This window comes from Mytilus galloprovincialis, chromosome 9 (genome assembly GCF_965363235.1).
Source record: "Mytilus galloprovincialis chromosome 9, xbMytGall1.hap1.1, whole genome shotgun sequence".
Classification (NCBI taxonomy): Eukaryota; Metazoa; Mollusca; class Bivalvia; order Mytilida; family Mytilidae; genus Mytilus; species Mytilus galloprovincialis.
In genome coordinates this window covers 54,016,824-54,029,804 of record NC_134846.1, presented here as the reverse complement: position 1 = coordinate 54,029,804, position 12,981 = coordinate 54,016,824, and the positions used below count along the sequence as shown (strand labels likewise).

The following is a 12,981-nucleotide window of genomic DNA, read 5'->3' as shown; positions in this document are numbered from 1 at the left end:
AAAACAAAAACACACAATAAAAGACCTGTGGATCAACATAGAAACAATATTCGGCTAATATTTGGAAAGCAGCTTTGCTGCACATAATGCTTATTTTGTCAATAAATGTGTCTCCAGCGGTGATCGATGACAAAATATCACAAAGTCTAAAAGCTATTATAAAAGTTAGCTGGTAGATCAGGTACCAAAATATATGATTAAAGTGTTGCTTATACGCTATCCACAACAATACACGAGCAAAAAATATAAATTGTTTAAAATGTTATGTTAACTTACACTAACAAGAGAAATTAATTTTTATTTCGATTGTGCGTCCAAAGCACTTTTCTGGATTAACCTTCATCAGGAACGCTCAGATCAAAACATTTTAATGCCAATGACATATAAGCGAAGCAAGACATCTCGGCACATTACAAACTCGGGACATGACAACTCGGCATAGTGCAAACTCGGCATATTACAAACTCGGTACTGTATCAGATTTATTATTGTGCCAATAAAGACTTATTTTCATTTGATTTGTAATTAATACTTAATAAGATATATGACAAACTTATAAATGGCTTAGCACAAACGGTATATTTATGGTTTACTCAAATTTATAGAAAATATAGCCCTACAAATACTTAAGACAAAAATAAATACAGGATTTAAACTATAATCAAGAGAAGACAATTTATGAAATAGAAAAAAATGTCTTTTAAAAATAGTTTTGAAAATAGAAAATCATTATGTAAAATTGAGCTTGAAATTGTTAGAAAAAGATAGATTACAATCACTTCTATCTTCATTTTATATTATGGAGCTTACTGTACCGTTCATTAAAAAGTCACTTGCACTATTAAAGGAGAGGAGACAAAAAAAACTGCATGAATAATACTGTTATATACTACTTTATATATAATGTTTAATTTGTTATCATTTCTGCATATATATTTGTATTGTATAGTTTATATATGCCTCCAACCCCTAGGAATATAAATGTGCATAATGAATAAATTAATATTTGTGTTTGTATTTAATATTTTTACGGTGAAATTCAGTTTTTTTCTTTTTCTTTTTCTATTAAAATGTTAACAAACATTAAAAATTGCATGCCGTTTTTCATCGTATCTAATAAACTATAAATATGTAACATTGTCAATGATTTTATCATTGTTTCCTCTATTTTTAAAATTATGTATTTTATTGATGGTATTATGACGATTTTATGATTATCTCCAATTAACTGCAATAAAAACAAAATAGGATGGCTACCTTTATCTTTTTAATTAGAGAAGTATCAGGAAACAGGTGTTGATTATATATTGCAGTATAATAATGACATGATAATTAAAAACATCGGTATTTAATGATAGCCTGATAACATTTTTATGATATCCCGTTAGTAAAGCAGCTTGAGTTAATGCTGCTGAACTCCATGTGACAAATGCATACCAAATAAAATGTCAAATACCGCCTCTTTTTAAATTTATTGCGTAGAGTTCATATATATCTGGTAAGAAACTAACAATATTATCATAGTCTTTTAATATTTTTAAATTGTTTAACGAACTGCTTTGTAAATCCGCTTTAATATTTGATACTTTCGTTTATAGGTTGGCACACACGCATACATTCTGAAAAGTCGAAAATAAGCTTTTATGTCCTTATACCAGAGTTAATGAGAGAAGCTGAGATCGTGGATCTCACTCTAAGATTGGTATCTGAGGAACAGGTTCTCAGGCATCAGCGACGCCGTTTTAAGGATTTGGAAGGCCGGCTCCACCAGTTCTTGGAAGACAGTCTTTCTTTATCACAAATATGAAACTAACAACTATATCAGACGAGAGACATGTAGAAATGGCCACCTTTTTTCCATCCTTAACACATTCACAGTCAAACTCGTAAATCGAAAATAAACTGCCATGGCTAGAAATTAAAAACAAACATAGAAACAATAGTACACATGACATAACATTGAAAACTAAAAAATAAGCAACAGAAACCCCTACAAAAACTAGGGGTGATCTCAGGTGCTCCTCGTCCAGGATTCGTCTTTTTTCTTGACTGACTGTCTCGTCATTAAAACTTTTGCACATCTTTCCACATTGAGTGATGGTTTAATCGATGTAGACAATACAATTCTGAAATAAACAAACAAAACCAAACAGCAGTATCTTCCTTAGGAATTGCATTCTACTAATTTAAAGGAGGGTGGTCGGGTTTTAGAAGATAAATCTATGGCTAAAAATGCGTCTGCTTTTCCTAAATGTCGACGTCAAAAGGAGGATTGTGGGTAAACCAATCCCTTGCAAAGATCGATAATCCAACTAGAAACCAAATACTATTACTTGACGAAGTAGTATAACGACGGACAGTGGTATGAGCAAGCACTACCGATAACTGATTTAAAATTTACATTTTAAATCCTATTAAGTAAAATTTATCTAAAAATTTGCTTTATTTATAAAAGTAAAACACATTATTTTTTTACATTAAGTGTTTTCTTATTCATGTCACGGAACTGACTTGTGACTTTTTGTCATATGACTTTCTGTCCTATAATATATGTTCCATTTCTCACCTATGGTTAAAAAAATATTGTTATTTTTTCTCATCGTAATTATTATATAAAATTTCTTTTTATGAACCATTTCCATAAATATCTTCATTTAAAATGTTCCGAGTATGTATAGGTAATGTGCCGAGTCTGTATAGGCCGAGTTTGTACTTTGCCGAGTTTAACATGTCCCGAGTTTGTAGTGTGCCGATATGTCCTGTATTCCATATACGATCAAAGTACTAAAGTACTGAACATCGGATGACCGTAGGTTCTTGTTGATGATCATAAGCACATGTCACAGAAACAGATCACTTCTCTATACCTGAAACTGAGGTTAATTTACAGAGATATTTTTTACTGATACAAGTTCGTGCTTGAATGATGAATAAATGACAGGAAATTCAACCTCACCGTAATAACTATTATATTGTAGTGATACAAATCAGTATACCTTGGACTATTATACTAATATAATAATAGTCCCAGAGAATACACTGGTTTGTTTTTATTTATTATATTAATATTAAAGTTGCATGCATATATATTTTTCATCTATTTCAATATATCATATCATTCTATTCTACTAATACTATAGTGCAATGCAAGTGCATGGTGGACACTATTCTGTAAAAAAAAATCAAAGCCTTACAGGCTGTAAAAGCAATTGCTGCCATTTTAATGTTTGGGAACTTTTATTTTTAATCCACATATATAAGAATTAAACCTGACAGGATTGGAGTGATGTCTAGTGATCGGAAGCAAGAAGGTTTCAACTTTATATCAATAAAAGACTTTAACAGGAAATCATTTTAAATATGTTTTATATTTCACAAGGAGACAACAAGTTTACCAGGCTAAAGTTTGGGTTATTTGATAATGATAAGAACAAATAGCTCTTTCATTAGCGTATTTAAGGCTATAAAAAGTTTGGTCTTCAAAAGTTCACACAATTATTGACTATATACAGAAAATTCGTCATGGTAAAACATTTGATAGTTCACCCATTATACGTGATTTTAAAGTAAAACTATTTCTTAAAACACTGCAAAAAATGTCATTCATATTGATTAAAGTGGTATCGTCATCAAGTGCGTTAAAATGAACAGTTATATAGCAAACATCGATTTCCCCCACAAAATGTTATCACAAACTATAGTAAGGGGTGTCGGTTAGCTTCTTTTTAAATTACAGGTTACCATTTGACTCTAGGTATTTAAAACCTGTGTGACCAGTGTGTAGTGATTTTGATTTTACGATAAATTTAAGAATGAACGATAATTTTATGAATGAATAAGAGCACCTGACCTCTTTCTTAAACACCAATTAAACATATAAAACCGTATTTATTAAGAGATAATTCAGTCAAATTTTCAGTACTAAATCAACAACTGAAATGATTCGAAGAAGGGAAATCGTAGGTATGAAAATGCACTTTTTTCACTTGTAATGACCGCAGATCTATAATATTTATAGATCGGTTTTAACCCAAAACTAATTTGACTAATTTATGCATGATTTAAATTTAGACGATTCTACGATTTATACCTCAATGTCATCCTCTTTAAAAAATAATAACACGTGGAACCGCTAGTCCACTACCATGATAATTAAACATGTATTTATAATATCTAAACATAACTTAAAAAACCTTTAAAGGGGTTAAAAATAAACTTTACTTATCCTCTTCAAACTTTTACCCTCGTCATCGCGAGTTATTTTATTTCGCCGTTTCAGTGTTTCCGTGTCTCATCTTCCGGAATATAATAATGTTCACTCTATGCTAAAGACATCATAATACACCGCTGAAAAGAGCCAAATAATAAATAATAACAGTTTATAATTCATATTATAAAAAAGTGGATGTAGACAAAGTATACTAAAATCTTTATATGTTAAAGCTAAACATAGTTTTGTTTTGGTCGCAAGTTATAGATTAGGATGGATCTAATTCTCAAGAGGAAAAGACAATAAGATTGTTAACTATTAAGGTACCAGTCTTGTATAACAACTCCAGTTTCCAGGGCATGTCAAAACATGAAGGGAAACAAAATAGTGCATTTTTTTCTGATTTTTTTTCTGCACTCAATTTTTTCTGTTTGAATATAGCTTTATGCTGAATTGAAACATATATATAGACTTAAAAAAAATCATGCATCTTTTGGGGGATATCAATCCAGGAAGGTGGAAGGATATCATGTTTACTGGAAGTGGTGCGGCCTAGTAAAAACAGCAAACAGAAAGTAGAAAAAAAATGTTTTGAATTCAGGGTTACGCAACTTTTTATTCTTCGTGGCAAGACCCCCTTTTTAGCTCACCTGGCCCAAAGGGCCAACTGAGCTTTTCCCATCACTTTGCGTCCGGCGTCCGGCGTCCGTCGTCGTCCTGCGTCCGTCGTCGTCCTGCGTCGTTAACTTTTACAGAAATCTTCTCCTCTGAAACTACTTGGCCAAATTAAACTAAACTTGGCCACAATCATCATTGAGGTATCTAGTTAAAAAATGTATCCGGTGACCCGGCCAACTAACCAAGATGGCCGCCACGTCTAAAAATAGAACATAGGGGTAAAATGCAGTTTTTGGCTTATAACTCAAAAACCAAAGCATAAAGAGCAAATCTGACATGGGTTAAAATTGTTAATCAGGTCAAGATCTTTCTGCCCTGAAATTTTCAGATGAATCGGACAACCTGTTGTTGGGTTGCTGCCCCTGAATTGGTAATTGTAAGGAAATTTTGCTGTTTTTGGTTATTATCTTGAACATTATTATAGATAGAGATAAACTGTAAACAGCAATAATGTTCAGCAAAGTAAGATTTACAAATAAGTCAACATGACCGAAATGGTCAGTTGACCACTTTAGGAGTTATTGCCCTTTATAGTCAATTTTTAACCATGTTTCGTAAATCTTAGTATTCTTTTACAAAAATCTTCTTCTCTGAAACTACTGGGCCAAATTAATCCAAACTTTGCCACAATCATCTTTGGGGTATCTTGTTAAAAAAATGTGTCCGGTGACTCGGTCTATTAACCAAGATGGTCGCCACGGCTAAAATAGAACATAGGGGTAAAATGCACTTTTTGGGTTATAACTCAAAAACCAAAGCATTTAGAGCAAATCTGACAGGTGTAAAATTGTTAATCAGGTCAAAATCTAGCTGCCCTGAAATTAACAGATCAATTGGACAACCCGTTGTTGGGTTGCTGCCCCTGAATTGGTAATTTTAAGGACATTTTGCTGTTTTTGGTTATTATCTTGAATATTATTATAGATAGAGATAAACTGTAAACAGCAATAATGTACAGCAAAGTAAGACCTGAAAAGAAGTCAACATGACAAAAATGGTCAATTGACCCCCTAAGGAGTTGTTGCCCTTTATATAGTCATTTTTTAACAATTTTCACAAAATTTGTAAAATTTTACTAACATTTTCCACTGTAACTACTGGGCCAAGTTCATTATAGATAGAGATAATTGTAAGCAGCAAGAATGTTCAGTAAAGTAAGATCTACAAACACATCACCATCACCAAACCACAATTTTGTCTTGAATCCATCAGTGTCCTTTGTTTAATATTCACATAGACCAAGGTGAGCGACACAGGCTCTTTAGAGCCTCTAGTTTTTCGATTAAATCACAATTTCAGATTAGTACATACATGATATGAACATGAAATTTTTTTTTTTATGTAGTATTTTTTATTTTTTTAATTTCAAAGATCAGCTGTTTAACATGTAATCCTATGGAGCAGTCAATTACAAGACTGCAACCTTAAGTTTTATCCCTGCTTTACATGTCTATTGTTTTGCAAGTGAGTAAAATATTTTTCTTGGATGCACTTTTTATTGTCTAATTACTGCGTAATACAAGATATTTGTCATATTTAATTATAAAAGCTCTGGTGGTCTTAAAATCGACCCTAGTCATTCATCCATATGACTTTTAAATCGGATTGTATTTGGGAATTCCCTTATCTAAAAATAGCAAAAACACGTGGAGGTATATAATTCAGATTTTCGCTCGATATGACGAATTCATTAATAGGTTGTAAACTGTAAAGATAGTCATGAAGCTTCCTGAAGACGGTTTTAAATTTAATTGTGGATTTGACATTTGTACATATCCAATTCAGTACTGTGATACAGAGGACAAAAGATGTGGTTATTGTTCACCGGATATTTGTAATTCTGATTCCATACCAACACAGTGTATAGCAGAATGCAATAGTAAGATTTTTAATTTCTAGATTAAAGTTTAATAGAAGTTATCTTTTCTATCATTACTTTTTTTACTCTTAAAATTCCTATCCAAATTTTAAAATGTATGTCCGTTAACAATGGTTAACGCATGGCGTTCTTCTTAAAACAATTTATTATTTAACCCAGAGTTTTATTCTCGATGACTGCATGTATGTGATTTATACGGTGGTGTTTTTTTTTTTGTTGTTTTTGAGGTTTTTTGGCGGGGAAGGGGGGGGGGGTATTTAAGAAGAGTTAAAATGTGTTTAAATGCTACTATATGTTCATTCCACGTTTCTGGTGTGATGTTTACATATTTCGCCAAGTCCATTCCGATTTAAGATTTACAAAATAAATTGGAAGGTTACTGTCTTTACTATTCATAAGTGTTTATTATTTTAGGATTATTCTCGACGACTTCAGCTAGTCCCGGTGACGTTCAACGTGATCTACAAATGAACAACTACAGCGCATATACTGGAACATGTAAGTATATGTAGGCCTATACATGGCTTTATTAGTAAGACTCTATTGGGAAAAAACTGCATGACATTTTTGAGTTTAGGTGGATAGTTGTTAAATTGGTATTTTAATATACACTGCCTATTTGTGTGTGTCACGTATCTAATACGGTCACACCTTAATTGATTAAATTTATTTAAAGCTCAAAATTTTCCGTTCTCACTTATCTAAAAATATATTTTTATTTATAGATTATCTTTTATTCGTATGATTCATTGCGTATTAAATAGAAGTTCATGTGCGTATTTAGCCCGCTTTAAAATTTAAACCCTTGATCCTTGTCAGCTGACCAGTGCATCATCTATTATAGTATTTAGTGTGACAACTATTTTTGAAATATTTTTTTTTTTCACAGCTGTTGAAGGTGCTTATTTCATAGCAATCCTTGCTTTGATACTTGTTCTGTGTTTGTATGTAAAGAAAGTATGGAAACTATACAGAAAAAGAGGAAAGCGAAACAAAAGTTATACGCCATTAGAGGTTGTGAAAACTAAGATATGTATAGAACCCGTTAAAGCCACTTATGGGATACTAAACCAAAATGAACCTGGAAATCAGGAAACTCCATCTACCCCGGAAATTCCAAATCCAACCGAACAAGCAACAGCACCACCTCAAGGTAACTATAAATATTTTGTACATTTGATTTATACATATAATTCTATAAACCAAACAATTAAAAGACTGTTCATTATAGTATTTTCAAGGTGTTTAAATGTCTTGATTTCTAAGATACTCCCGCTTTCTTATTGTATATGACACATTTTCTTACATGTATATATAAGTAAGTACCCTTATTTGTTATATTTCAGAGAATATGCATGAACCGTCATCACCGTCTTACACAGATTCCACAATATTAGCACATCCAGATGATGCCGACAAGTCTCCTTCACACAACTTTGGTGACCATAATATTTTACCTTCAAGTCTTTCATTGGAAGAATCAATACAAGGTCCGCACACAATTGGACCAGTGAGCCAGGCTCAGAACGAAACAAAATGTGAACAATTGGACTATAATATTTTAGACAGTAGCGAACACTTTACCAAAGGTATTCAAGATGTAACAAAACATTCTGCTAATGTTACAGATAATGTTAACGCTTGTACAGGGTCGTTAGGATTTGACATTAATAAAGCAGAATTGACAATAGCTAAAGAACAAACAGATAAAGTCTGCTAACACTCTGTAAATATATAACTAGTATACTATTAGGTAGAAATATGAGATTAAATGTCAAACTGCATGTGTAATTGGCATAAATATATTTTTTTTCAATCTTTTAACAATCTATTTTCCCTGAAGTTTCTTTTCAAAGCAACATAAATAATAGGGACCCTAAGTGGCATTTTACTGGTATATGGCAAATACATATTTTGTATTTTTTTCTGGTTGTGTGTATGTTCGTTGTCATCTCATCATTGCATTACCTGTGATCAAGAAAAACTATATTCATTGTATATCTACATAGATTTATTTATTTTACAAATTAATAATACATACATTTATTTATTTATTTATATTCATTATACTGTGAACGTACATACAGTGTTATTTATGTGATAATGTGTAAGTATGTGTTATTTATGTGATATTGTGTAAGTATGTGTTATTTATATAATAATAATGTGTAAGTATGTGTTATTTATATGATAATGTGTAAGTATGTGTTATTTTTATGATAATGTGTAAATATGTGTTATTTATATAATAATGTGTAAGTATATGTTAATTATATGATAATTTGTTATTTAAATGATACTGTGAGAGTGTGTGTTATCTAAATGATACTGCGAGAGTATGTGTTATGTATATAATAATATGTAAGTATGTGATATCTAAATGATACTGTGAGAGTATGTGATTTTTATATAATTCTGTGTAAGTGTTATATGCGTGTACAGGTTATTATTATGGTACTGTGTAAATGTAGGTTATTCATATGATACTGTGTTAGTGTGTTATTCATATAAAACTGGATAAGAACACATTGTTTCTTTATGACAGGGCAAAAGTGTGATTGTTCATGAAACTTAAAAGTGTATGAAATGTACTAGATTAATACTCAAATAAATTGTTTTGATTGTAACATTAATTTTACGTGTGATACAAATAAATGCTCAAAATAAACAAAATATTAGATGTTGGTAACTTTGTTGCTTGCTTTATTATTTATTGTGTTGTTTGTCAGTGATGTATGTTTGCACAATTTTGGATGCTGGATTCCAATTCTTTGTCACATTAACCTTTTATGTATTATTAGGTTGCTCGCCCAATATGCACTCACTTCAATCATCCTAAGTCATTTCATTCTTTTGGAGAAGAAAAAAGTAAACAGCTCCGCCTTTTTTTCAATACCCATCATCTATAATGATAGTCTTACATATTCCACTGAAGATTGAAAACGGAAACATGATTTCTAAGGATTCGATCGTAACAAAAGCAACTGTGTCAGTTGTCATGATAAAGTTTTGTATTCTATGATAGAAATTTACTGTCTCCTCTAGGGAAACCCTTTCGTTATATCTGTTGAAAAAATATAAATAAAAGGAAAGTCGGCATGTTCCAGCATGTGATAATAAAGCTGAAAAATAAAAATTTGTTTGAAAATATTGTGTTCTTGTAGATATAATGTACAGCTATATTATGTATGTTTATTTATAAAGGACTATTTAAAACGTTAAATATACCTATGTATACCCATATACATAAATAGCCTATAATTAAAAATAGAATGGTTGTGACTGAAATTTTCCAACGTTTGTTACGTTCGAAGAAGAAAGATAATTAAATAGAACTTTCTTAGAATAAAATTATAAAGACAGTGTGTATCTATAACAAACACTGTACATGTACCTATATACATAACTATATATAATCTGAGGTAGGTATATTAATAGTTAAACATTTATAGAATACTTGCAATTGGATATTTTCATTTAAATGTGTTATTAAAGGAATATTTCTTTAATCGAAATAAAATATAGGTTTGGAAAGTATAATTGTTGCTTTATACCTCGGCTGGTCCAAAATTCCTGTATTAAGGAGTATTCGTCACTAGGCCTCAGTTAGCTTTGGGTCCTGGTTCACTGATTGAATATACTGACAGTACCTATCGCCGAAAAATAAGATTGGATCAGGATGCCAGAACTTCATATTCCATTACATCTTTAAATATAACTATGCAGTAAATTACTGGTATCCTCAACCATGTAGCAAATCATGGTCATTTTTTTGTAAACTACATCTAATGAAAAATGCAAAGACTAATTTTCAGGAGGGATTCTATGACTAACATGTGTTGTGTAATTCCAGCCGATATCAAGCATTCATTTGATGTTGTTGCTTAAAATAGAATATAAAGGTAAATTAAACACACACAAAATATAAAATAAACCTCCATGGAATTAAGCCTCGGCCACACCTTACCTGATAGCACGAACGGACGCCTAACGGATGAAAATAAAAGTTGTCCGTTGACAAAATTGTTATCCGTTGGGAGTCCGTTGATGTACTGACCGGATAAAACGGACGTGTAACGAATGCGTAACGGACACACATCGGATATGCAACGTACGAGAAACGGAAACGTACCGGACAGAACCTTAAGAAATCTGACATACTAATAATTGGCATTTTTGACGCGAAATTTTCATTTATTCGTTTCAGATCCGTTCATCATCCGTTTTATCCGTTATATGTCCGGTAGAAGTCCGTTTCTCATTCGTTCAACATCCATTTTATCCCTTAAACCTCCGGTAGAAGTCCGTTGGTGAATTTATCTTCCAGACCTCCAACGGATGTATAACGGACACGTAACGGATACAAAACGGAAACGAAACGGACGAGTACCGTACAAAACGGACGCCTAACGGACGTCCAACGGACATTTTATCCGTTGGACGTCCGTTCAAAGTTTTGAACATGCTCAGAACGGACGTCGACGGATAAAACGTACGCTTAACGGACATGCAACGGATATGGACGGACGTCTAACGGATAAGAACGGACGTCTAACGGACATGAACGGATTGAAAAAAAGGTTATCCGTTAGCCGTCAGTTCAAGCTATCCCGTAAGGTGTGACCGAGGCTTTATGGATCATGTAATAAAATAATCACCATTTGATTATAACTGTTGATATAAAATGTTAAAACGATATATTTTTAAAAATCTATGCCATGCAAAGTTTTTCAATCTCTTTAGGTAATTGGTTAAATATTACCTACTTTTATGTTTAAATTAAAATATTTGGAAAATATAGATAAATTTTCTCAATCGCTAAACTCCATTCATTTTGGATTTTATACGGGATGAAAAGAGGCTATAAAACAACTTGCCAACAATTAACTTCATATTCAGAGGCATGTCAAGACAGCATCCCAACCATAAAAGAATATGTTTAAAGAAACTATGCACTCAGCTACCTTTTTTTCTTCAATTCGTTTTTAAACGAATATTAGAAAACAAAACAATATATCAAACGAAAACTGGATAAAGTGAGAAATAAATTTCTTTCATTAGTAAAAAAAATAATACTGCTGTATTGCTTATTTCAGAGTTCGAATCCTACACGTGGTAGCTTGGATCGACTCCCATCTTAATTGACTATATATATAGCATTGACAGTTTCCTTGCCGAAGGTCAGTGGTTCTCTTCGAGCGTTCCGGCTTTCTACTCACAAAAAAAAAATGGACGCCATGAAATCGCACCTAATGGTAAAAGTGTAATTAAAGACCAACAATTAATACATCAATCATTGTATGTCTTAGACGTTTCAAACACAGATAATAGTTTTATTCAACACGAATCTATTTATTTGAAATTTAATAAGACAATAGCAATTATCCCGCATCGTATACTGATGAATTCGGATATTATACTGTCATATATGATCCGCTGGACATGATAAAGCTTTACCTTTAATCTTGTTGAATAACAAGAAGAAGAGATGAATTTTAAAGCAGAACTGTTTCCAAAATTTAAACAGCTATTTTAGCGGAAAGCAAAAGGTTTTTGAGAAGATATTTAAGATTTGCAAGGATAGGGCAACATAGAAGGGGACTGTCATTAAAGTTTGGTGTGTCCATCATATCACATATGTGGCAACCTTTTGTTTAAGTCTTAAAACATATTAAACTTTTTAAAGTTATTTAAGTTCCATTACAAACTTACCGTCGACACCTTGTAATGTAGAATATCTATTTTAAATAGAAAGGGGAATTTTCTAGGGCAAAAGATTGCAAAATGTCTGAGAATGAATAGAGCAGTCCCTATTCGTATGCAGCATTCTCTAACTTAGTAGACATGTCTTTGACAAGCAATACTGTCAGTGTCTTTAACGATGCCATGCGCAAAAAATGACAACAATTTAAAAACAGAATAATGCCCCTGCTAAATTGAATAGTGTAGGTTTCAGCTCGAGAAATCCCAGAGAAGACATTTTTTTTCAGTAAAAAAATTGGAGGTACACTATCTACAAAATGAAACAAAAGTTGAAAATCTGATGCTTGTCTTGGTGTATACATACTAAACCCTCAAATTAGGCTCTCCCGAATCTAATCAATATTGAAACATTGCTTTCTAACAGATCTATTCATGTACCGGACCGGCAACTTTCTTTATTTAATAAGAAAATCTACAGTGTCGTTACATGCATGTTGTCTGTTTGGAGTCC

General features: G+C 32.0%; 1 protein-coding gene across 1 annotated transcript; it reads left to right on the top strand.

Annotated features, from left to right (window-relative positions):
- Positions 1 to 6,570: 6,570 nt before the first annotated feature.
- Positions 6,571 to 8,892, top strand: LOC143045300 (uncharacterized). The gene is made up of 4 exons (XM_076217727.1): positions 6,571 to 6,767; positions 7,182 to 7,265; positions 7,657 to 7,920; positions 8,114 to 8,892. The coding sequence occupies exons 1-4, from the start codon at positions 6,608 to 6,610 to the stop codon at positions 8,485 to 8,487; spliced, it is 882 nt and encodes a 293-aa protein (XP_076073842.1). The 5' UTR covers positions 6,571 to 6,607; the 3' UTR covers positions 8,488 to 8,892.
- The last annotated feature ends 4,089 nt before the right edge of the window (positions 8,893 to 12,981 follow it).